This window comes from Tachypleus tridentatus, chromosome 5, assembly GCF_004210375.1.
Source record: "Tachypleus tridentatus isolate NWPU-2018 chromosome 5, ASM421037v1, whole genome shotgun sequence".
NCBI classification, from domain to species: Eukaryota; Metazoa; Arthropoda; class Merostomata; order Xiphosura; family Limulidae; genus Tachypleus; species Tachypleus tridentatus.
In genome coordinates, this window is record NC_134829.1 from 25,421,674 (window position 1) to 25,447,157 (window position 25,484).

The 25,484-nt window shown below is 34.4% G+C and overlaps 1 protein-coding gene across 2 annotated transcripts; it reads right to left on the bottom strand.

The window, feature by feature from the left end:
• Positions 1-2,091: 2,091 nt before the first annotated feature.
• On the bottom strand, positions 2,092-22,397 carry LOC143250752 (uncharacterized). Of its 2 annotated transcripts, XM_076501708.1 has the most exons (4): positions 21,588-22,397; positions 12,017-12,212; positions 7,924-8,052; positions 2,092-2,361 (listed from the first exon to the last, which is right to left on the bottom strand). In XM_076501708.1, the coding sequence occupies exons 1-4, from the start codon at positions 22,157-22,159 to the stop codon at positions 2,248-2,250; spliced, it is 1,011 nt and encodes a 336-aa protein (XP_076357823.1). In that variant the 5' UTR covers positions 22,160-22,397; the 3' UTR covers positions 2,092-2,247. The 2 variants fall into 2 exon arrangements, with proteins under 2 accessions (XP_076357823.1, XP_076357824.1); XM_076501709.1 differs by lacking the exon at positions 7,924-8,052.
• Positions 22,398-25,484: the final 3,087 nt, after the last annotated feature.

Below are 25,484 nucleotides of genomic sequence, written 5' to 3' on the forward strand. Positions count from 1 at the left end.
TGTTTGTTTCATTTCCTCATGTTGTATATGATTTTATCTTCTGTACTGCCAGTTAGCTTAGGTAAATTTTTCATGTACCAGTGAATTCATTATTCTCAATATAACATGACAGTTAAAAGATGTTACCAACTCCTCAGAGGTTTCTCCTTTCCTCTTTATTCTGCTATCTAACTTCACATGTAACTACTTCTTCTGATGTGATATTCCAAAACAACTGAAAAGATTTAAAATATGAGTGATAAATAATTATTCCAAGTTTCTTGTGTTAGATCTGTCAGTGAGGTTGAGGTTGTCTTTTTCCAGATGGGCACCATGATAGAGAGCATGTTGTTTATCACTCCAACCACTTATTTGTAATATAACCTCAAATTAGGCCTTGTGTACTTTTCAATTATGGAAGAGGTTAATAAGCTGAATTAGGCTAATTATCAGCTTTAGTTTTTGAATGAGTAAACTACCTTTTTATATGGAAGCTTTGTTCGTCATTGTCCCTTGTTAATAACTTAAAATAATGGATTTATTCAGCATTCATAAATTTGCATGTTCTTTCACTAATTTCAACATCTTTTTTGTAGTAGAATTGATGTAACTTTGTTTGTAACAAGAACAGGTAAATTTATAAACTACATTTTCTGTTTTTGAAAAAAATGTGATCTTTATATCTGAAGAAATACTGCAGATGACATTGTAGTATTAAAATGCATCTCAATTTTATGTGATTACAATGTCCAATATCTATAATCTCTTCTATATTAATAAATATTTTTTATATGTTACAAAACAACTATGCACACCACTTTGTACTGTAAATAAGCTTCATCTGTATAAGTTGATATGCTTTCCATGTTAGTTTCAGTCTAATTTATAGATTTTTCTACATGCCTGAAAGTATTTTTCAAATATTGTGGTTTTTGAGGACGTTTCGTGTGAAATACGTAGTTCGTAACTGATAACTCCATATGGAATATATACTTCTGATACATCCACAAAACATATAGCTACAATCAGATGCATCCATGTAGCACACATTGTTCTAGTCAGGTACACCTGCATGGCACACATATTTGCAACTTGATAAATTTGTTTCAAATATATACTTCCAGTCTATTAACCTCTGTGGGGCATACATAGTTCTATTATAATAATTTCTATATGACATACTCAGTTCAAGTCTGGTATTACCACATGTTGTACACAATATCAATCTGATGCGAGTTTCAGAAACTGTAGGTTAAGTTATCACTTCTACAAAGAAGACAAAAATTACAAATTAATGATTGTAAAATGTCATCCTTATTTTATTACTGTCGCTAGTCCTGCAGAAGTTTTAAGTAGCTTAAAATTAATTTTATTAGGTTCTCAAATACCTTTTAAAGGTAATGCTTTGTAGGCTGTGAATATTATTTGTTACATATAACCATTTTGTGTGTGTTCCATTAGATACCACCAGATTCTGTGGTAGCCCAAAACATATCCTTCACGCTTTCATATGTCGAGAGAAGAGTCGCACATTTTTGTATAATCATGTCTGCGTGAAAAGATTAAAAATAGCATAAGAGCAGATAGAAGTATTGCAGGGTGTCAGTGGTCGTTAAAGTTTTGAGCACTTTGTGTTTACGAATGCTCATGAAGGTTACTTCTGTCTTATGCCAGTGTTAAAATATTCATGTACCACCAGAGGTCATTTAGAGGACTCGCTTTTTTTTTATAATCTTAAACAAATACTTGTGTAATTTGTATGCTCTTAAGTAATATTAAGACTTATTTCTTAATGTCCACGTTAATTTGCGTTGTTTTTTTTTAGAAATTTTAGTATCAAATTAATAAGTCACTTTTTTCAGCCAGGTGGGTTAAGGCGTTGGACTCGTAATCTGAGGGTTGCGGGTTCGAATCCCCGTCGCACCAAACATGCTCGCCCATTCAGCCATGGTACGATATAATGTGTTGTCAATCCATCTGTTCGTTGGTAAAAGAGTTGGCAGTGGGTGGTGACGACTAGCTGCCTTCCCTCTAGTCTTACACTGCTAAATTAGGAGTGAGTAGCGCAGATAACGCTTGTGTAGCTTTGCGCGAAATTCAGAAACAAATAAACACACTTTTTTCAGTTTTATTAATTTGCAATGCATTAATACAACAACACACAACTTTCAAGCTATTTGTATTAGTGGCACGAAGGGAAATTAAAATTAACTGTAATAGATGCCAGATCTAAGTTGTATCATTCTTTATAAGCATCGCATCATAAGACTAATAATAATATAGAGTTTTATCATCTGTCCACACAGGGTGTTTCTTGCTAATAAGGTCGTGTTCTAACATTCGGAGTTTGTTCAATTCTGCAGTCTTCTGGTAACTGCGGTTCTGAAAAAAGAGAAGAAACTGCCTGTTAAAAAGGCTTGTCTGTTCATTAAAAAAATAAAGTGAATATTTAAAAATTATTATCGCAATATATGTCTTGTGAATGTATGTAATGATAAATAAACACTCGCTCACAAACATGAAAATTGTAATTAAAAAATATTGTTCGCGAGCTTGTGTGGCACTGTATCGGTGTTTATTCAATGAACATTGTTTTCTGTGGGTCGACACGTGATGCCTCATCTGGTTAAAACAATGTCTTGTACTTATGTGTCAGCATACGACGCTTCACTTCAAGTGAAATCATTCATATGTTACTCTGCAGATCTATCATAATAGATACGAAGACCATAAACTACACGAAACAATTTCACTCTGTAGTGAGCATAAACTATTTATAGCTAAGTTTCTGGAGGTGCCATGTATGTGGCCGCATTCTTCAAGGATCTGTGTATCTCAAACAACAGCAAAACTGACGTGTATAGATTCTAAACATTCTTAAAGTGCCCTATTAAAAAAAAAAATGGTTTTACAGTTTCATTGTACATACTTTCTACGATGTTTTATTATACTACAGAAAGGAAGTTAGTGTCAGTACAAACATAGATTCGTTAGAATTCCGCCCCCCTAGTCCACCGGTAAGTCTACCAATTTACAATGCTAAAATCAGGGGTTCAATTCCCCTCGGTGGACTCGGTGTTACTTTAATATGAAAAAACACACACACAGAGCTCGTTAAAATCCCTGAGACGTAACCTAAATTATTGTGTTAAGTTTTATGATGTATTCCGATTAATGTCATGAATTTACCTCCTTACTAAGCATATTTTAATGAGTTCAGTTGTATATAGAGCAATATACATGGCTGAAGGGTATAATTCAAAAGAAAGCTGATGTCTTAAATTGCTGTTGTTAGTTTGAAATACGTTTACGGCTGGATGAAAATTTCTTATATATATACGTGTGTGTGTGTCTTGGTGCAAACAGACTCATATCTCTCCGGAGGTAAATTATTTTGCAATGACTTAGCTTGAGAGTTGAATGATTTAAATAACTACCTCCCATTGCTCTTTAAAGCGCCTCTTCCCCACACACACAAATGAACATCAAATATTGCTGATCCAGCACTCTACTTTGATAATGAATCTGGATATGGAACAAACTTTTTGTGTGTATTCGATATTTTAATATCAAGTTGTTCGGTAAGCTGTATTTTAAGTTTTATGTATTTTAAACTTATGATGTAATTAATACCATTTCTAGATACTTCGTCAATGTTCCGTTGGTTCCCTTATGTTACATTACAGGCAAAGAGAAGTAAATGTGATTAATGCAATTCGTACATTTTTATTTTACTTGATAAAATTAAAGGTTTGAATAAGCAACTAATTGAAACTTAGTTTATTTTTACTTAAAAACTTTACAACAAATTTTATATGTATGTGCTTCTTATCCTGTCCATATTCATATTATAGCAAAGGTTTTCAACCGTGTTTGTTTAATGCAATTCAGTGTAACGTACACAACAAATCTGACGTGAGTCTATGTCACAATCACTTCCCCTGTGGGACAGCGATAAATTTATAGATGTTAAACGCCAAAATCAGGAGTTCAACTCTCCTTGTTGGGCACAGCACATAGCTTGATGTGACTTTGCCATATAAAACACACACACCTATATCACGTGGTTACAACAGTGCTACCTAGTGACGATTCATATAACTAATCTGACAAAACATACAATGTGACTGTTCTGTTACTGTTGGAATCCCCTATTGGTTAAGAATTCCAATCATTCTTTGATCTCTGGTAAACATGATAATTTCAACAAATGTTTATTCTGTCCTTATCACATTTTTCCTTCTTATTTTTTACCCTTTCGCGACAAGGTCGGTATAATGCAGAAGAGTTACGTATATACATTCCATAACTTTTAATGCAGAATGTGTACCTCTATAAAATTTAGTTAACTTTAAGTAAAGATTACAAGATTTTCGCACAAATAAAATCAGTTCTTTAAATGAAGTGTTTTCTATTAAAGATATGTTTGTGAAAACATCAAGTCTCTTACGTCCCAGAAATGTAAAATATTATTCGTATAATCTATAAAACGTAAGTGCATTTCAAACGTTTGTTTTCAGTAAAACATATTTTGTCTATTATTTTCTCTACCCTAACTATGTGAGATCTGTCACTTTTACAAACCTCGTAACCAGCAAATATTAGGAAGTAAATATAAATTATGCTTGTTTCGTATTAAAATGACTGCAGCTTGTAACACGAAAGTTTAGCCTAAATAGCCCAAATCTCATAACATACATTTATATATATTTACTATATTGAGCTTCCGTTGTGCCTTACTAACATTATTTAAATTGCATATAAAACTGACGTTTGGTCTTTACAAAGTGATCTGTCAAGATGGCTGGTATGGATATTAATACTTTTACAACTTCTCAGGTTAACCTGAAAATGACCTGAGAAGGTCGAAACGTCTTTTCTCTGCTATATTTTGGTACAAGTGTTAATATCCATATCAGCTATCCTGAAATACATTTTTGCTTCAAGTGGATTTCTCTTCGTCACGAATGTCTTGACTATTTGGTAAAATACAGTCATGTTTAAATTAAAATACATTATATATGTATATAGATTATTAATATTTACAAATAAATTCTTAAACTTGTTTTTCTTAAAAACAAAGAACGGTAAATAAATACGTATAGCAAAGAATCGTATCTTCTAGTACTCGTTCGGTGCTTTTCGTTAACTTGCTAAGCCTTTCCAAACTTCGCACGTAAAGGATGTGAAAAGAAATACCGTTTTTGTTGTTTTTTTCATATATAAATTTGAAATTACCAAAATATTATAAATATCTGTATCGATAACAGATAATTCCACCATAATTTATCAAACTTAGCTGTGTTTTGTCTCAAAATATATGCAATTTCTAGTAGAATAAACACACAACCTTCCTCCTTGATTTCTAGCTGGCCAGGTAGGTCAGGGCGTTTGACTCGTAATCTGAGGATCGCGGTTTCGAATCCCCGTTGCACAAAACATACTCACCCTTTCAGCTGTGGGGGCGTTATAATGTTACAGTCAGTTCCACTGTTCGTTGGTAAAAGAGTAGCCCAAGAGTTAGTGGTGGGTGGTGATGAGTAGCTGCCTTTCCCTCTAGTCTTACACTGCTAAATTAGGGACGTCTAGCGCAGATAGCCCTTGAGTAGCTTCGCGCGAAAAACAAAAAAAACAAACAAATCTAGGTTCGAATGAACGAAATGTCTTCAACACACTTTAAAATGGCTGAAAAAGCGACTACCGGGAGATTCCGAGATTGCACTTGGTTATTCACATATCATATCTAAGGGATCGTTTACAAAATAGAAAGAAGGAAGGGCACTGTGTTTCATTCAGTACATAAATCGTATTTCAATAAATAAAAATGATATGAAGTTCTTATTTTATGTTCTAGCTAGTCAATATCGATAATTTGAGTTCCCACTTCTTACGAAAGTGTAGATCCAAATACGAACCTGCGCTCTCATGTATTCTAATACGATGCTTAGTGCACATGTATCAAAATATGAGGCTGTGTGCGCACTTACCAAAATACGAGGCTTTGCCCGCATGCGCCGAAATGAGCACCAACGCGCACATATACTAATGTACACCTTTAAATGTTTGTCACACTTTTAACACAGAACCGGGCCTGGCATGGCCTAGCGCGTTAAGGCGTGCGCTTCGTAATCTTGAGGGTCGCGGGTTCGCGCCCGAGTCGTGCCAAACATGCTCGCCCTCCCAGCCGTGGGGGCGTTATAATGTTACGGTCAATCCCACTATTCGTTGGTAAAAGAGTTGCCCACGAGTTGGCGGTGGGTGGTGATGACTAGCTGCCTTCCCTCTAGTCTTACACTGCTAAATTAGGGACGGGTAGCACAGATAGCCCTCGAGTAGCTTTGTGCGAAATTCCAAAAACAACAACAACACAGAACCAAATTCTGAAATACAACAAAGATGAAGCGTAGGATTAATCTATGAAACTCTTTATTTTTTGTAAAATTCCTATTTATAAAATACAATTATTATATGATTAGAATGTATAGAATGATTTACTATTCATGTAACTTTTTAAATACGTGATTTATTGTTCCATTGATTACAACGAACAATTGAAGCACAATAACATATGAACTTTTTAATCACAGTATGAGAAAATCGCACAATGAATTTTTTATACGTTTCGGTGATTGTTTATGTCAATATTTCTCACGAAAAATTTACAGTGTTCGCCAAAAAAGACAATTTAAAAGTGGAATGTCTAACGCTAGCGTGTTGTAAGGAAACATTTCTCAAATTTGCGATACCAGAGAGTGACTTCCAACCTACCTCAACTCTTTCAACCATTACTATGCAAGTACACCATTTCTTCTTCGTTTATTTTAGGTAGATCTGGCATCGCCGGGTGGTTAAGGTACTCGACTTGTAATCCGAGGGTCGCGAGTTCGAATCCCCGTCACACCAAACATGCTCGCCCTTTCAGCCATGGGGCATTATAATGTTACAATCAATCCCATTATTCATTGGTAAAAGAATAGCACAATAGTCGGCGATGAGTGGTGATGACTACTTGCCTTTCCTGTAGTCTTACACTGCTAAATTAGGGACGGATAGCGCAGATAGCCCTCGTTTAACTTTTCGCGAAATTCAAAAAACAAAACAAACAAATCGTTTGTGTAAAATACTACGGACTAACCAAGTGGTCATGACGAATCGGCGCTAGTGGTTGGGAAACTGTTTTGTTGAACATGTATGAAAGAGAGATAATCTCGTCGTTGGAAAAAACAACAACACAAAAATAACAGGATTGCTTGACTATCAGTAAAAGTATATGCATATCCTTTAGGCCCGGCATGGCCAAGCGCGTTAAGGCGTGCGTGCAACTCGTAATCTGAGGGTCGCGGGTTCGCATCCGCGTCGCGTCAAGCATGCTCGCCTTCCCAGCCGTGGGGGGCGTTATAATGTGACGGTCAATCCCACTATTCGTTGTAAAGAGTAGCCCAAGAATTGGCGGTGGGTGGTGATGACTAGCTGTCTTCCCTCTAGTCTTAAACTGCTAAATTAGGGACGGCTAGCACAGATAGCCCTCGAGTAGCTTTGTGCGAAATTCCAAAAAACAAACAAACAAACAAACAAGCATATCCTTTCCGAGTAAAATATATATAATATGTTTCTGTTATATCATGAAGGGTTTGCAGACTATTTTACATAGAGCCTAAATTGCTCAGAAATCGGTGATGTATGAGTTACGAAATTTGATACCGTCATAATTTCGTAAAAACATTTTTATACCGTAAACTAAAATTTTACGCCTATAATTTTTTCTGCATTTTGGTTTACTTTGCTAATATCGTGGTACCTTTGTAGCCATGGCGAATTAAAAAAAACTACTTGTAACATTGATCGTAAGCAGTTGGTAACAAAATAACAAATCAACTTGAGCTAGAGTAACAAGATTCAATTAATTAGAAAGGAAGGTGACGGTCGTTGATTCAAGTTACTCACATGATCCAAGTTAAGCTTTAAATCATTAATTTGCCCTTGCAAAGCATGACAGCCACGCTGTGAAGTGGTTAACATTACATCGGTCTTCTGGAGCTGATCTTCAGCTTCATCGTAATGAGCCAAAATTTTCTGAAATCAAAGTGATTACGTACTTTACATACGGGTACTAATAGTTCCAGAAAGATAGTCCATACTCGACTAGCTATTTAAAGTAACTTCTAAACATACTGAGATTGTGTATTAGCTTTGCGAGTGTAAATTATATATATAATTTGGCAATATTTTAAAATTTATATAATATAAAAAACTAGCTTTGCTAATTATTCAAATATTACTTATTATACCTGAAGTTCTGTTATCTCAATTGGTTTTTTTTTTCATTTAACTGAATATGAACGATTGTTACACATCTTGTCTCAATAATAGCACACATAATTAAGACTGCTGTAATGCTAATGTAATGTACGTTGTTATAACTGTTGTATCACAACTGAAACATAACTCAATAAAACTGCCATAACACCAATGCAGTATATGTTGTTAAAATTCTGTAACACCAATGCAGTATATGTTGTTAAATCTGCTGTAGCAACACTGTAGCATACAACATCTTAATGGTAATATATATATATATATAGTTTGTACCATATTTTTATTAAACACAGCGGTGGATGCTTGCTTTTCTTACATCTCTAATGAAGTTAAAATTGCCGTAACACATCCCATAATAATAATAATGGTATATAGGTTTTGCTATATAGCACAGTTACTTGTCTTTCTTACTTTTAGCATGCGATCAAATCCCACAGTCGATGGCTGAAGATGTTGTTTTGCAATTGCCTTACTTCTGGTCTACCAACTCAAAATTATAGACGACTAAGGCAAATATCCCTGTGAAGCTATTCACAGATATCTGAAACAAACTGTTTTAACTTACAAAACGTTTCAGATAACCTTGTCATATATCTCGCCTAAACATCAGAACTATTTTATTACTTAGGGAAAACAATCATTGTGTAGTAAACAGCGACAGTTTCTCGTATTTCTTGGTTCACAAAACACTCCACTGAGAATATAAGTTTGTCCTTTTAACTCATCTAAATGGAACACCATACAAACACCTTCTATTTATATGGTGTTACAAGCGTACGGCATGCATTAATTTCTACACCATTTTGTTTAGAGATTCTAGTGAAGAGAAATGTTTACCCTGAATTTCTTCTTCTTCCATACTTTGTAATATAAGGTAGATATTCCATTACGTAGAAATCATAGTATATATCACACAGCAGTAAAGTAACAGTTCCACTTCTTGTATTATTGTAGCACGTTCCACTAGTAAGTCATTCTTGGCTCACACGTTTTAAAAATAAAACATTTCTTGGGCTTCTATTGTATTTTATAAAACATGCCACTAGGATTTTCTGCCTTTCTTTTTTTCTTTTAAGTGGCTTTATTTGACTGTTACCACCGTAGCCTACCAGGAATGAAAATATATTCTATGTTTATTTCATGCCATGAAACACAATTTAGTAACAAAGGCGTAAAATATAAAAGAATTTTCTTCATGAACAGGGTTTGTTTCGTTGCACTCCTGTCTTCGATTGGAGATAAATGTTTAATTAAGATGAAGTGCACTGAACCACAGTTACAAAAGATTTATGTAGTCTTTTTCTCGACTTTTTAGTTAATCCTTAAATAAAATTTCGAATCACATTTATTTCAGATTTAAAAATGGGTTTTATATTGTTATAATTAATCGTATTACTTTTTATTTGTGGTTGTCACCATGAATTTATTTTGCAAGGTTGAGAGTTGTAATTTCACGGTCTGAAACTATAAACAAAGCACATGACACTTGGGAACTATAATCTAGAAACCTTTTTCCACTAACAAAAATACTTTAAAAGGCATAGCGTTCTACCATCAAAATTATTCCTGAGAACACTAGTCTTAACTTGGAAATTTTCAATTGTAAGTGCAAACAAACTGCTCTTTACTGCAAACCGTATAAAAAGAACTCATCCTACAATCTAGTTCTAGTTTCTCCACTGGAGTCATAATTATTCTTTATCCTTACAGGATGAACAGAAGCCGTAGTGACTAATGAACCAGATGCAGGACTATGAGTAATCATTTGTAACTATTATACCTTTAATAATCAAAATATTACTTCCATAAACGTTAATGATGAAAAAGAATGCCAAAATAAGTATCACAAACAATATTAATTGTTATGTTTATTTGACAAAGTTAATATTTGTTATATCTACTCAGTAATTTTCACATCAGTTACCTTGTTTCTAGAACTCTTCTAATAGAGTGTAGATGTTCTTGTGGAATAGATTTACTGTTATTAGTCGATAAATTGATTTCTTACTGAAATGGTTTCTCAATACTTTTTTTTTTGCAAAGAACCCACAGCTGTTTTCAATGTGAGCCAAAAAGGCCAAGCAATATGGTTCAACAGTATCAATGCTGTTTATCATGATTTCAGTCCCTCACAAATTTCACACACTCTCACTTTGCCATCAAATTCCATTGTTTCTAGTAAAGTTTTCATGTTCAAAAACAACAACAAACAGAGCAGTAGTCCAGATTTCTGAAGTAAACAGTGACATTATTTGTATCAAGTACTGTCATCTTAGATCGATAGCGACTAGGAGATTCAATACTTATCACTTGACCAAAATGGGAATATATCAGGCTCTAACTTCATTTTTCCATTCTACTTTTTCCAAGCCAATTTTTTTCTCTTTTCTGAAAATGGTTATTTTGCTAAAGTTCGAAAGGTGCCGACATCATTTTAACCCAGTGCTAATGTACCTAATAGCTGGATGTGATCAGTTCAGTTGTTATACTACTGAGATTAGTGTACTATGATTTTCGTGTTAATAAGACACATCCCTTGGTACTTACAAAAAATTGCTGATTTTTGTCATTTATATAAATCTGTTAAATACTTAGCATTTATCCAGCTAATTCAGTCATCTGTCTTTGCACTATAACACCTCCTTCCCCTATCTCCATGGGGATCCTTTTTTTATTTACTTTTATTATGTTTTGAGCAAAAACTAATGACGTAATTTCCAGTGTCTCTAATCAGGACAGGAGGAATTAAACCCTAATTATCAATTATCACTTGATGTAATCTACTTTAAAGTATTTTTAGAAAGTGACAAGATCGATGACAATAGCTCTTTTTTATAGACATTAAATGAGTTGATACTTCGCAGTTGGAATGAAATTTACAAATAAGTGAAAAATGGGGAAAAAATATTACAAAATATTTGATACGCAACACTGAACCTGCTAAATTTAGAAGAGTACATAATATCAGGTGAATGTTGTACCAATTTTTCCTTCACATTTTGTTCACTTACAAACAGCAGTTTCTATAGCCTTTTTCATCCTTCTCACTTTTCATATTACTCCATGATGTATCCCTGCTTTCTTTTATCCTTGTTTCCATCTACTTGTTAGAATACGAAATATGTGAAGTTTTTTACACGCGCCATCATCTTCCATGCTGTGGCTATTCTCTGAATCTTCATCATGAATATCTCAGTTTCTTGCAATACCAACTTAAATATTTTTCCTGGAGTTTTTCAGAACCATTAGCTTTTAACAGATGATGAGCGTTTTATTATTAGGCTGCGATAGCTTCACTACAGGAAACTGTTCTTCCCCTTCATCAGGAAATTATAGTGGTTCGATAATGTTTACAGTTCTTTCCTGTTTATGCCTTTCGAAGAAGTTTGGAACCATCTTTATTATTCACGTGATTACTTTGTCTTCTGATTGTTTCTACCTATACTTGGGAGAGGTTCATCCCTTCTTTCCGTGGTAAGGTCCTGACACTCCAATATATTTTGGCAGGTCTTTGGAACAGCCACACTATACTGCCATGCTTTCACTGTTACTGTTAATAAGATACAGAAAATCAGGTTGACGGATTTGAAAAAGTATTAATATATACAGAAAAACAGTTGCATAAACAGATACCTACGAATAGATATTCTGATACAAAAATGCACTGACATGTACATAAATGTGTATTCTTACGCAAATATGAATAGGTACATATTCTTACTGATAATCGGTTGCCTTGCTTCTTAAATACTTTCTGTTTTTCCTTGTTAGCTCTCATTTCTTCGTCCAACATCATCCCAAGCTCTGTCATTTCCATCTGTACCTTGTTCTTTGTCCACTTGACATCCGACTGCAAGCGGGACTCAACCTCTGAGAAATGATATAGTAACTGCTCTATCTGCGTCTGTACCTCTTGGCTAGAATATATGAAATTATATTGCACTGGTAATAGTTACACATACAGACGGAAAGGGTTTTGAAACAAGCCTAGTGTTGTTTTCAAAATCATATCTACGTTCACTGACAAACAGTATGGCCTAAAAAACGCAAAACACTTGTCATCTGGGTAATAGGCAGAAAGGGTTATTAATATAGGTCTTATGATTGCCATCAAGAAACAATGTTGGAATCTAAAAGCAGGAGGCTTGTCTAACGGGTTTTAATGATTGTTATCGAGGAGCAAAATGACATATATGGACACAAAGGCTTTTCAAAACAGGATTACTGTTTATAAGTAAAAACAAAGTTACAGTAGTATTTAAACAAATTTGAGATACCTAAATTGCGAATTAACGTCAATGTAGCTTTTTGCTGATTGTTTAATTTCGACATATTTTAAATAATTAGAAAGCATTATTCATCAGAGTCTCGTTTTTTATTTTACCAACTGCTTTAAGTAAACCGAAAGATGGGACACATCTCATTCATTCACTTAGTGCATGCAAGGCAATACCTAATTTGTCCTTGAACTTAGGATTAGTGTAATGCGAAACATTTCCCAATCTTCTCACAATCGAACCGAAAGCAAACTTCATAAATGAATGGGAAAACTAATCTCGGTCCTTTAACTTGAAAACTTTGGTTTCTCATTAGAGGTCCAAACACACATTGAAGACGAACTTGTGAACATAACATGTTGATTATGATATTTAATTTCTTCTTCAAGATTTATGAGTACCAGACAAAATGTGGTAGAGAGATCATTAGCTTCGGGACACCATAGCTCAGCGACATGAATAGATATAGCTAATGAACGGTTTTGTCGATAGTAGAATACACAAAGTTGTTTGGTTATTGATTTTATGTTAAGCACAAAGTTACACAATGGACTATCGGTGCTCTGCCCACCACGGGTATCGAAACTTGATTTCTAGGGTTATAAGTCCACAGAAATACCGCTGTGCCACTGGGAGAGGAGGTAGGTGTTTTGAAAGGAATTATGTTTCAAAACGGATTTTACTTTCAGTAATTTTCATTGTAAAAGTTCTTTGTATCAAGAAAGAACAGAAGATAGCATAGTTAGCTTCACAGGTGACCTTAATCTATAATTTAAATATTCTAAAACTTTTATTAACTGGTCTTCATTTTTGACTATCAAAAAATGTCATCAACAAAACGATTGTGACTAAACGATTTGAACTCAAAAGAGCAGTCCCTCAACAAACTATTCTTATGAAAACATGAAACCATCAGCAATAAGAGGCGCTAAACCAGACTCCGTGCTAACTCTATCAGTCTGTTCATAAAACTTATCGTTAAACTGAAATACACGTTGTAGTTTTTTCGTAGTGAATTCCATTAGTTGTTTGGAAAATTGTCTACTTAGTCCATTAGCACTTTCCTCATCTCTGAAGATAAGATTACCACAAAGGTTAAAAGTCTCATCTGAGGGAAGGTGACTGAACAGAGATCTAAACTGGCTAAATAAACATCTTCATTAAACCCAAGTTTCTAACACGATAAAAAAAAAATCAAAACTGTGTTTTGGTATGTAACTCTTAAAATGAAATTGGGTTGAAAACGAACATAAGAATTTGGTAAATGTGCAATTAAAGCAAGCTATGTTGTAAACAGTACGTATTATAATGAGGCAATCATATTTGTGAATCTTAAAAAGACCGTATATATTGTTTGTGTAAGAATCGAGAGATCTAATGTCGTTAGCAATACTATCATCCAAGGTAGTGATATTCTTCTAAATTAGAAAAAAAAATATATATATATAACCTGTTTATCTTTCAATAGCTTAGAAAACTTGGGAGTATGTTATTTGGGTTACTTTGTCAATGTAGTCTTATATGTTCAAAATAACAGAACAATTTGTCTGATTTGGTAATAAAATACTACTGTTGGATTTCAACGTATCTAAGGCTATCTTCCTTTCTTTGCTGGTGTTAGAAATGTCTGTGTCCTCAAAATTATAGGAATATAACCATGAGAGGGCTATGCTGCAAGTATATATTCCAAAATTATTGAAATATCAATTAGGCAATAGATAAATATCAAAAGTTTGAGTATCCTTCACAAAACATAAAAAGGAACCAGTTAACTGCGCTACCGAAATTTTCCTAGTAGTCGAGAATATCCCACACGCCTAGATAAAACAATTTCTTCTACTTTCCCTAGTCCATAATGAGACAAGTTATGCAACGCCTAGATAAAACAATTTCTTCTACTTTCCCTAGTCCATAATTAGACAAGTTATGAATAACTTTATCCGTGAAATATAAAAAAAATTCAACTTTTTGAAGCGTTTATAAGGACTGCAGTTTCTTCAAATGATTAAAACAATATTTCTCTGGTTCATTATTATGAAAAACTCGACAAAATAGTTGTAATGGATGAAACTCACCTGCCTGACGACATTTATGTACATGAACTCTTTAGTTTGAATAACACTTTTTACTTTTATTTTAGATCTGAGTCCAACGCCGAAATATTCTCGAGTATGCCGATATTATTTGTCTTTCTTAAGACTGACATAATAATTTTGTATTTAAAGAAATTTCAATAAAATGTTTCAAGTTCAATGTTTTACACTTTTTAAGTAACAAAAGAAAAATTCTGTATTTGTGCAATATAATAAATGTTTTCTGAAATTTACGAAATAATCCATATCTGTATCTTAGAACCGTATTTTAGAAAATCTAAACAGAATTAAGGCCTTGGAAAGAGGAAACACAACTATCTACATCTGCAAAAATATAACAATGTTATACAGCAACTAAAAGTTTTAAAAATTAAAACCAGTTAAAACATCCTTAAATGACAATACGGATAAATATTCCACTCAAACTTTTGAATTCAGCCTTAATGCGTGTTATCAAACAACAAGTCAATAGTGATTCAAAATCCGCTACAGAATACTAAAAAGAACTTGTTTGTTTGTTTGTTTTGGAATTTCGCACAAAGCTACTCAAGGGCTATCTGTGCTAGCCGTCCCTAATTTAGCAGTGTAAGACTAGAGGGAAGGCAGCTAGTCATCACCACCCACCGCCAACTCTTGGGCTACTCTTTTACCAACGATAGTGGGATTGACCGAAAACATTATACGCCCCCACGGCTGGGAGGGCGAGCATGTTTAGCGCGACTCGGGCTACGATTACGAGTCGCACGCCTTACGCGCTTGGCCATCACTTAAAAGAGAATGAAACGAATGAAACAATCGTAGTAAAATATAATTTTAATCACTTCTGTTAGGCCTGAAAATTTCTATTGTTTCTTTAGCTTAAGCGTTTACACTGTTCACGTATAAAATAAGCTTACCTGAAATTGTCTTCTGTACTTTTATATGCAAAAACGGCTCGTTTGGGTTGAGAAAATATTTTACATAGAAGAGCGAACAACGTTTCGACCTTCTTCGGTCATCGTCAGGTTCACAAAGAAAGAGGTAACTGACCGGAAGCTGACCACATGTTTGAAAGGGGTTGTGTAACTGTGTGTCGAAATGTAGAGGGCGGTATTAGATGTTTGAATATATAATTTTATATATGAACCTGTGAACCTGACGATGACCGAAGAAGGTCGAAACGTTGTTCGCTCTTCTATGTAAAATATTTTCTCAACCCAAACGAGCCGTTTTTGCATATAAATTTTTCAACAAGTGGGTTTCTCGACATCACTGATTATTGTCTTCTGTACTGTTACAGAAGATGCAGGTAAATAAGACTGACTTGCACTTTACACGTCATCAAAAAATACACATATATCTCAACTGCAGACAAGTATTTTCAAACACTGTGTTGTGTTTGTGTGTTTTTTGTATAGCAAAGCCACAAAGGGCTATCTGCTCAGCCCACCGAGGGGAATCGAACCCCTGATTTTAGCGTTGTAAATCCGGAGACATACTGCTGTACTAGCGGGGGGGCATTTTCAAACACACTCATCATAAAGGAATATAATTAATTTTATGATTCATAACCTAATTAAAGTTGTTGTAAACTAATAACTTTAATGAGCCGACTTCTGCAGTTAAAAACAAAACAATACGATTGTTTAAGCTTGATTATAAGTTTCAATACATTTATCAATGTTCTTGTCATTACGTTAAATAATTACACGTGTGTATGTGTCTGATTGTGTGTGACGTAAACTAATAAACAAAACAGCGCTATTTGATCTCACTGTCATAACAGCGACAGCTGTCGCTCTGCTTTATAAATACAAAGTAATCGCTGCCAAACACACAGAAACCAATTTGGAAGCCCAAGGTTATAAATAGGACATAGTTTTCAACAGTAAGATAAAATAAATTCTTCAGATGTGGAACAAATGAAGCCTCAAGGCCTACATGAAAAAGTTTAGGTTTTTTTTATCTTGGGTTTGCTACTTTCTTGTTAATGTAAAACTATATCTCGTAAGTATTTGGGAGTGTCAAGATATAAATATTTTGTGAATTTTATCAGGAAATGTTTGGAGATCGTTACTTGATCAAAATGTTTTTCTAAAATTGCATTTCCCCAAAACTTTAATTCAAGTTAGGGTTTCATTTTTCCTCTTACAATTTTATACACAATATTATGTTTCACGGGTCATAGTTTTTTTTTTTTTTTTATCAGGAATGATTTAAAACCTAACGCTAATTAGCAATAATAAAATATTATTTATTTTACACTGTTGTTTTGAATTAAGCATAAAACTACACAATGGACTATCTATGCTCTGCCCACCACGAGTATCGAAACCTGGTTTTCAAGTCCACAGACATACCACTGAGCCACCGAGGAGCTTATTTTACACTCTCAAAAAGATAAAGTTTGTATTGCTATTTTTGGGGACCTGATTTATCAGTAAAAAATATTGAAGTGCAAAATAACTACGATTTTGTTTCGAAATCAGTTATCGTGGTTTAGAAAATGTTTTAGGAAAATAAAATAATATGATTTATTTTATTGATTTTCGGGTGATTCTTTGTGGTTCTTTTATTGCAAGCTATCTGTTGAGTCCATCGAGTGGAATCAAACCCCTGATTTTAGCGTTGTAAATCCGTAAACTTACCGTTCTACCAGCGGGAGACGATTCTTTTTGTCTCAAACAAAACATTTTCATTAAATACTTGTATTTTGAATCTAAGTAATTTGGAAGAATAAGTTCTCCCGAATTGTTTTTGTTTTTATATAAATATGAAAATTTGTTAAAACATTTAAAAATGTTACCAGTTTGGACTAGTTAATAGTCTGATACTATTACTAACACGTTTTTAGTGTATTTGGTTTTATTTCCTGTGGTTCAGCCATAAGCTCGAAAACTGATAATACTACACTTTGAGGTTCGATCCCAGGGCGGACAAAGCACAGATAGCCCATTGTGCATCTTTACTACAAAAGAAAAAAATAATAATTTAGTTACAATTTTCGTTATTTACAAAATTATTAACACAATCTTCTTAAAGACCGTGTACCAAACTTTCACTCATATTCACTTGAAAAAAGTGAAGTTTCTAAAATATTAGGCCCCTCCTTGGGAAATCAACAAGTTAGAGAACATACAACGCTAAATCCGGGATTCGATCACTGAGGTGGATACATCAAAAAGTCTAATGTGGCTTTGCTCTGAAACAAACAACCAATCAAGTGAAAAATTTGAGCGTATTTACCTCAAGGATTTTATTTTTTCCATAAAAATAGCAATTCCAATACATCATTGGAATCTTGCGAATATAACATATTAACAAATTAAACAAATTAAATTTTAAAACAATTGAGGGTTTAACCAACCCTATAAAGAATTATCCTAGTAGTTGCAATCCATTCGAATCATTTAGTTAATTTTAAATAAGTTTATTCTAATATTTATCTTTTATAGGGAGGAAATAAATTGCAGATATTTATTAAAATTAGAAAAAGAACTATTTCAGAAACTGAACCAAGTAATATTCGTCGAAATGGATCTTACTGTGTTATATATGATTGCTTAAAATGTATAACCCTGAACGACTGTTTTATTTACTTTCGATTATTAATTAATTAATTTTGTTATTTAAATTTGTGTGCTTAACTAGTGAGTATTTGTTCAGACAACTGAAAACTACTTGTTTGGTGTAGTTTTATGTATTCCTGAGTATATTTATATATTAACTTACTACAAACAAGAATTTCAAGCTATCAACTTTTCCCGATAAACTTAGGGCTTCAGTTTCTTGCCTATTGGTGAGATGAACTGTAATGTAAAAATTACCTGCAGCTTATAAAGGTTCACAGTGTAGCTTAACCTTAGCTGACATTGATCGAAACAGATGTTCTCAGTGTCATGTTATGATTTTTATTTTACTTAGTAATAATCAATATAATGGGCCCAGCATGGCCAGGTGAGTTAAGGCGTTCAACTCGTAATCTGAGGGTCGCGGGTTCGAATCCCCGTCGCACCAAACATGCTTGCCATTTCAGCCGTGGGGGCATTATAACGTGACGGGCAACCCCACTATTCGTTGATAAAAGAGTAAACCCAATAGTTGACAGTGGTTGGTGATGACTAATTGCCTTCCCTCTAGTCTTATTCTGCTAAATTAGAGAGGGCTAGCGCAGATAGCCCTCGTGTAACTTTGCGCGAAATTCAAAACAAACAAGCAATATAATGCCACAACAGAATTAAATAAATGCGAAAAGAATTCACAAACTTCATCTAAAAACTTGAACTCTCCTTTGTTTGTTTGTTTATTGAAGTGAGCTAAATATAAATATTACATCAAGCCACCTTCCACAACTAAAGCCCATATAAAGTACATTTGTATGACAATCTAAAATGGGAGTGTTCTTAAAGTGCCCAATATATCGACACAGTGCTCAAATCTTGGCTTGAGTCCATTTCTAAGTTAGCTATTCGTGCATGCACGTTCATGATGATTTTAGATCCATGAAATATATATATACTCTTCAAAAAAAGAAACGCAAAAGGCAAAATTTGAGACATATTGTTAACAAGTTTATTCCAGGTAGTTCTGTATGACATGTGTAAAACTTTGCACATTCACTGCTGAACATCCAAAGTCTGCAAAGGCGAAGTCCACGCTCACTAGTTGAAGTTTAACGTCACTCAACGTCAATAACGAGTATGCCCCCCGTGAGCATCAATAACTGCTTGGCATCTCCTGCCCCTGGAAGCGATAAGATGACGAATCACATCCTGTGGAATGCCAGTCCACTCAGACTGCAAAGCTGCTGCAAGCTGAGGTAGAGTTTGCGGTTGAGGTTGTCGCCGTCGCAGACGTCGGTCCAACTCGTCCCAAAGATGTTCGATGGGGTTTAAATCTGGTGATCTGGAGGGCCAAGGTAGAACGTTGATGTTGTGGTGTCTCAAGAAGACATTGGTGAGTCGGGCTGTGTGAGGACGGGCGTTGTCATGTTAAGAAACGTCGTTGACGTTCACCATGATGGGTTGCACGTGAGGCCTAAGAATCTCGTCGACGGTTGCGTACGGTCTGATCGGAAATCCTACGCAGCCCTGGTATGGTTGAGGCAGTAGACGTCGCAGTGGTGGTCCTATCCCGAAGGTGATGTAACCAGATGTAGTGATCTTGTGCGATCGTGGTCACACGAGGTCTGCCAGATCGTGGACGGTCACGAGTTGATCCATGTTGTTGGTGACGCTTCCATAGCCTTGTGATGGTGCTTGGGTGGACATTCACAGCTCTGGCAACATCTGATCGAGATTCGCCTGCTTTCAAGCGACCAATGGCATTGTTGCGTTGTGCTTCAGTCAGTCTTGGCGTAATTATATTGCGTGTGGGTGGCTTAACACTGAGCTATGGAAACCGAGAACTTGTGACTTTTATAGGATTTTGCACATATTGCACTTGTAGAACATGCAGATCTCTCAAACAAATTTATTGGACACGAATGCGTTTTGGCGAAAAATCCGATGTTTTCCTCCGTTTTCAAAGTGCACAACTTTTATTGTCATTTTGGTCTGACAATCAGTGCCTTAACACATCACATACTCTGAGCTTGTAACGTTATTACATATATTTCTCTTTAAAATAACAAAAATATCCCTTTTGCGTTTCTTTTTTTGAACAGTATATATATATATATATATACATAAAGATAATATATTCCGTAGCATATTCCACATCATCTTCTTATCATGTAACTAATGGATATATCCTAAACGCATTCCTGTTTCACTTTCGATAAAGCTGCTTCATCAAGGGTACGAGATCTTATTGAGCTGTCTAAACTCAAGTTCTAAACAGCGCGGGTACAAAATATCAAACTAAGTCTATTTGCACATTTAGTTTTATCCGTAAAAAATCAATTTCGTGTTTTTAGCACCTAAGAAGCAGAAATGTAGCAGCTCATTCTTTTCAAGGATGTCTGTGTCACAACTAAAGCTCTACTCAATGTTACTATTCTCGATGTCTGTGTCACAACTAAAGCTCTACTCAATGTTACTATTCTCGATGTCTGTCACAACTAAAGCTCCACTCAATGTTACTATTCTCGATGTCTCTGTCACAACTAAAGCTATACTGAATGTTACTATTCTCGATGTCCGTGTCACAACTAAAGCTCTACTCAATGTTACTATTCTCGATGTCTGTGTCACTACTAAAGCTCCACTCAATGTTACTATTTTCGATGTCTGTGTCACAACTAAAGCTCTACTCAATGTTACTATTCTCGCTGCCAGGAGTATGCCATCGTCTTCATCTTCAGTTTCTTACTTAATATTCCTAGTTCTAAAATATATAAATTCTCCATCTCGTCCTACGAGCTTTTCTTCAGTGTCTTCTCTGTATATAGTTCAGCCATATACGTCATCTAAAAAACTTTCGTGCTAGTCTTGTTATTACCTTGTATTTGTAGTTTTTTCTCTGCTCAACTGTAGATTTCTTGCCAATCGACTTTTTGAGCACGTATTCACATCACGTAAGCGCAGATAGCCCTCATGTAGCTTTGTGCGAAATTCAAAAAACAAACAAACAAGTTCGACTTAATATGCAAAACAGTAGTTTAGAGACTGGTTGTGCAATGTTATATCATAAAGTGCTTTAGTAAATGGTATTATTTAATTTTCCTACCTTAATTTAAATATAACTGTGAATAACTGGAAAAAAAGAACAAATTAGGTATTCATTCAATCATCACAATAACAGATGACTGTTGGTCGCACTAAGTCGACAACATTAAAAATAAATGCATACGTTTACCGAATTAATGTTTGGCTATTTTAAACTATAGAGATGGTATTAAAGTTATTTGCAACGAACAACATAAAAAAAACAAGTAATTAACGTGAAACATGAATTTGAAGATTCTATGAGAAGCTACTCTCAAATCAATAATTTAACATACCATCTCTCAAAAAACTCGTAAGTCTTCATCGGTGGCACTGATCCATAGAATGTTTGGGAGGAAAGGTTGTCCACAAGTTGTTTCTCCAGTTCAATGAGTTCTCGACGTTTCTTAGCTTGTCGTCTTCTGCGGATCTTTGATGGTATTATTTCTCCAAAATTAATATAATCTTCCACATATGAGGATGACCGATATGGAGAGTAAATGAAGGATGAAGGGGGATCCCACTCAGCTTTGTATTTGATGCGAAAATCGTCAAAGTCCCCGTAAGGTCGAGTTGGTTTAAGCGTATAGGGATCAGGTTCAGGAACCAAGCTAGGGAATATGAGTGGATAAGAACTATAGCCTGTGTCGAAATCGCCAAAAGTAGAGAGACCCTTTTTAGCAGGGTCCATGGAGAGGTTTAATCCTACTTCCGCAATTGGCCCTCCATCTAAAGGAATTCTAGAAAAAGAATTGCCGTAACGTTTATCGATGTCATCCAAGGCGCCAGAGTAGAGACCTGTGCCATATTTGTAGTTGTGGTTATACATCAGAGTTAGAGGTCGTCGCCAGAACCCTTTTGGCGCCATGGATAACTACAAAAGTCAAACTTACGTTTCGTGGAACTCGTATAGTTAAACAGTGTTTAGATCGGTAGCTTTCGACTACACGATCTACAGAAGATGATACCTTTTATTTGAGACAACTAAGTAGTATATAAAGACTTCCTGTTTGCGTTTAGCGAGGTCTGCAAATCCTATAAATGCTATTTCGCTCTTCTTTTTTTTTCTAGCTTCGCTGCTCGCCAACTTTAAGCGCCAAGAACATGTATGTTATAACACGCTCCACGTAATATATGCATGTACTACATTTTATTTATAGAAGCGCGAACTGTATACGAGTGACGTACTTTAGTTTATTGAGTCACACGATCAAGAGAAGTCTGACAACAAGCGATAAAATACCTTCAGTCCTGAGAGGAATGTAACTTGAAAATAACATTTTATTCTATAACATCAACAACCTTAAACTCTAGTAAGATAATCAGTTTTACCAATCTTCAATGTTCAAAACAGAAAAGTAGTTCGCAGTCAACAGTAATGTTGTTCTTCCATCAGAGAGTAACACCAATTCTGTCAGTTCATAAATGTAGCTTTCTCGTGACAAACCTTTTGCTGTTGTGGCATAGAGCCTATTCTGAGGGGTGAACAAAATACAACTATATTTTTTTAATGCAACGGTATACTCGAGGTACAAAATGGATGTTTGTGAAAAAATAACCTGTTTTCACATGTGTTTATGCAGATATTCATAGACACCTTAGGATAATAGATGTGCTGCGGAACGCCAGATCGAAAACTGTAATAAATCTACGTTTTCGTGACACTTTAAAAGTGCTAATAAAATGAAGTTTCTATTATGGATTTTAATACTATATGACATAATTTATATTATTCGTATGGTTAATCTGGCATTGTGGTGAAATATGTCATTTCTGGACATTAGTTTTTTCTTAATTTATACCTTAAGATTATTTATAATATTTCATCATTTGAGATTCTCTTTGGTAGAACAAGCACAACTATATCTTTTATGTACTAGTAGTTCCCAAGACCAAAAAGAAATGGTTGTAAAATAATTGTTATTAACATGGATAACTTTGTCAAAAATTTCACCCAAAAGCTGAATCCTAAATTATTAAGTCTACAATAACACAACCATTTCTTCTTATATCTTAACAAAATTCATTTTGATGCAAAGATTAGAGAAGGGCATTTATTATTTAACAACATTTTCATCTCAACTCAGACACGGTTTATTATTGGTGTTTCACTGCACCATTTAACATTTATCTATATCAAGGTTAAAGAAATTCTGGCTTTTTGAAGGGCAAAATAAGTCATATACATATATATATTGTAGGGCAAAATAAGCCATATATATATATATATATATATATTGCAGTGGTATGATAAACATTTCAATGTTTGCAAGACTGAAAATATGTGGAAGAAATAACTGCATAACATGCATTATACCTCACTCAAGAAACTGTTTATGTATTAGGATAACGTCAAGTAAATTTATATATATACTAATTAATTACCAATCATTTCATTCAGTGACTTTTCTGCACGTTTTATGAGAGTCTTTCACCTTACTTACTGCTTACATAAACCAGAAATGGCTTGATCAAGCTAGCTTAACATGAACCTTAATTTAGATTGCAGTCAATCAGTTAGTTATTTTTATCTGTTGTGCTTTCAGGTAGGTTGACCAGGGATTTACATACATGGATTAAATATTAGTTTTAAAACTATCAGATTAAAAAAAAAAAGCCTATTTGTTTGATTCTAAAAACTGTATTATCTTGTGTTCCAACTCAAACAGTTTAACTGACATGTCAGTAATCTTTTACATGTGCACCTTTAGTAACTCTCAGCATGTCTAACCAACATTCAACTTCAGTTCATGTTCACTGCAACATGCCCACTGTTACAGCAATGGCATCCATTATCCTGGTCTTTAGCTCTGTGATGTTTGCTACAGGTATGTGACACTTGATGTCCTTAAGAGACCCCAAATGAAAGAACTCTAGTAAAGTGATGTCTGACAAATGAGAAGGCCACAGAATTGGCATATCCTGCAAGCCAAATGATACATTGAACCTTTTCTTGCATGATTGCCATTCTACAGGGTAACACCTACTCATTGGAGTGAAAAAAAGCAAAAAACATTTCAGTTAGGATAAAACATGTTGAAAATTGCATGGTTGTATTTATCTAGTTATATGATTACTAAATTTTAAAATATGAAAGACAGTTTTGGATCACTCTGTATTTCAAGTTGTAAAATATAATAATGTATGGTGCAGCATTTACTGTTTTAGGTAAGAAACTGTTTGACATTTTCACCAGTTGTCTATGTCCAAAGTTGCATGTGCAGTTATTGTGATTCTTTGAATTACACATCTGCAAACAGCTTCCCAGAGCATTACACTACGAGTAAAGTCATCCAATACTGCCAATGCATTAGCAAAGATTTGTGCTTATCTATGTTTACTAGTTGTTGCTCCAAGTTTCATATAAGCTCTGCACTTTGCCACTTTTATCTGGTTCATGGTTGTGTTCATTTACTGTAGCTTGACTTTGGTTTTATGATCCACTACAAGCACACTTCCAGTTATAAGATGTTCCTTGCTCAGTTATCTAGCATACATGAGAGCCTCTGCAACAAACTTTGCCATTCTGGACAACTTCCATTATGATTCTGCTTCTCTCTGTTCGTCACTTCAAGATCATGTATGCTTGGCTTTATTTTCTGAAACATTAATCTTGTCACATGTGTGAACACACAAAAATAACTAATGGTATTTTAATACATTGCAACACACACAGTTTTTAGACATTTACACCTTTGTAAATGTCAGTGCTTCAATAGTTAATCTAGTTGAAGCTTTAGTTGAGCTTTAATTTAGTGCAAATTAATATTCAAAGCTTATAAACAGATGAACACATTACAATTAAAATGACTACATTTACATATTTCCATTTTAAAAATTACTTTACAAATCAGTGCTGATATTAATTTTTTTTTTAAATTGTGATAATAATTTATAGTAAGTAACAATAAAGTTGATAATAACAGAAACCACATCATTCTTAACTGGCCCAATATAAATTTCCAATAAGCAGTGTGTATAACAACATTCAGTTGTACTTTCACTTTGCTGTATTATATTGCCAAAGACGTAGCTCAACATCAGAGATAGTAAGGATAACTGAGTTACAATGTTATTGAAACTTTTGAAAGCATCAAGTATTGTAAGGAATAACATTTTAAGTACAACAAACTATGACCCATTTAAAGTAATTTTATATCACATTATGACTAATCATAATTTAAGTCACACCA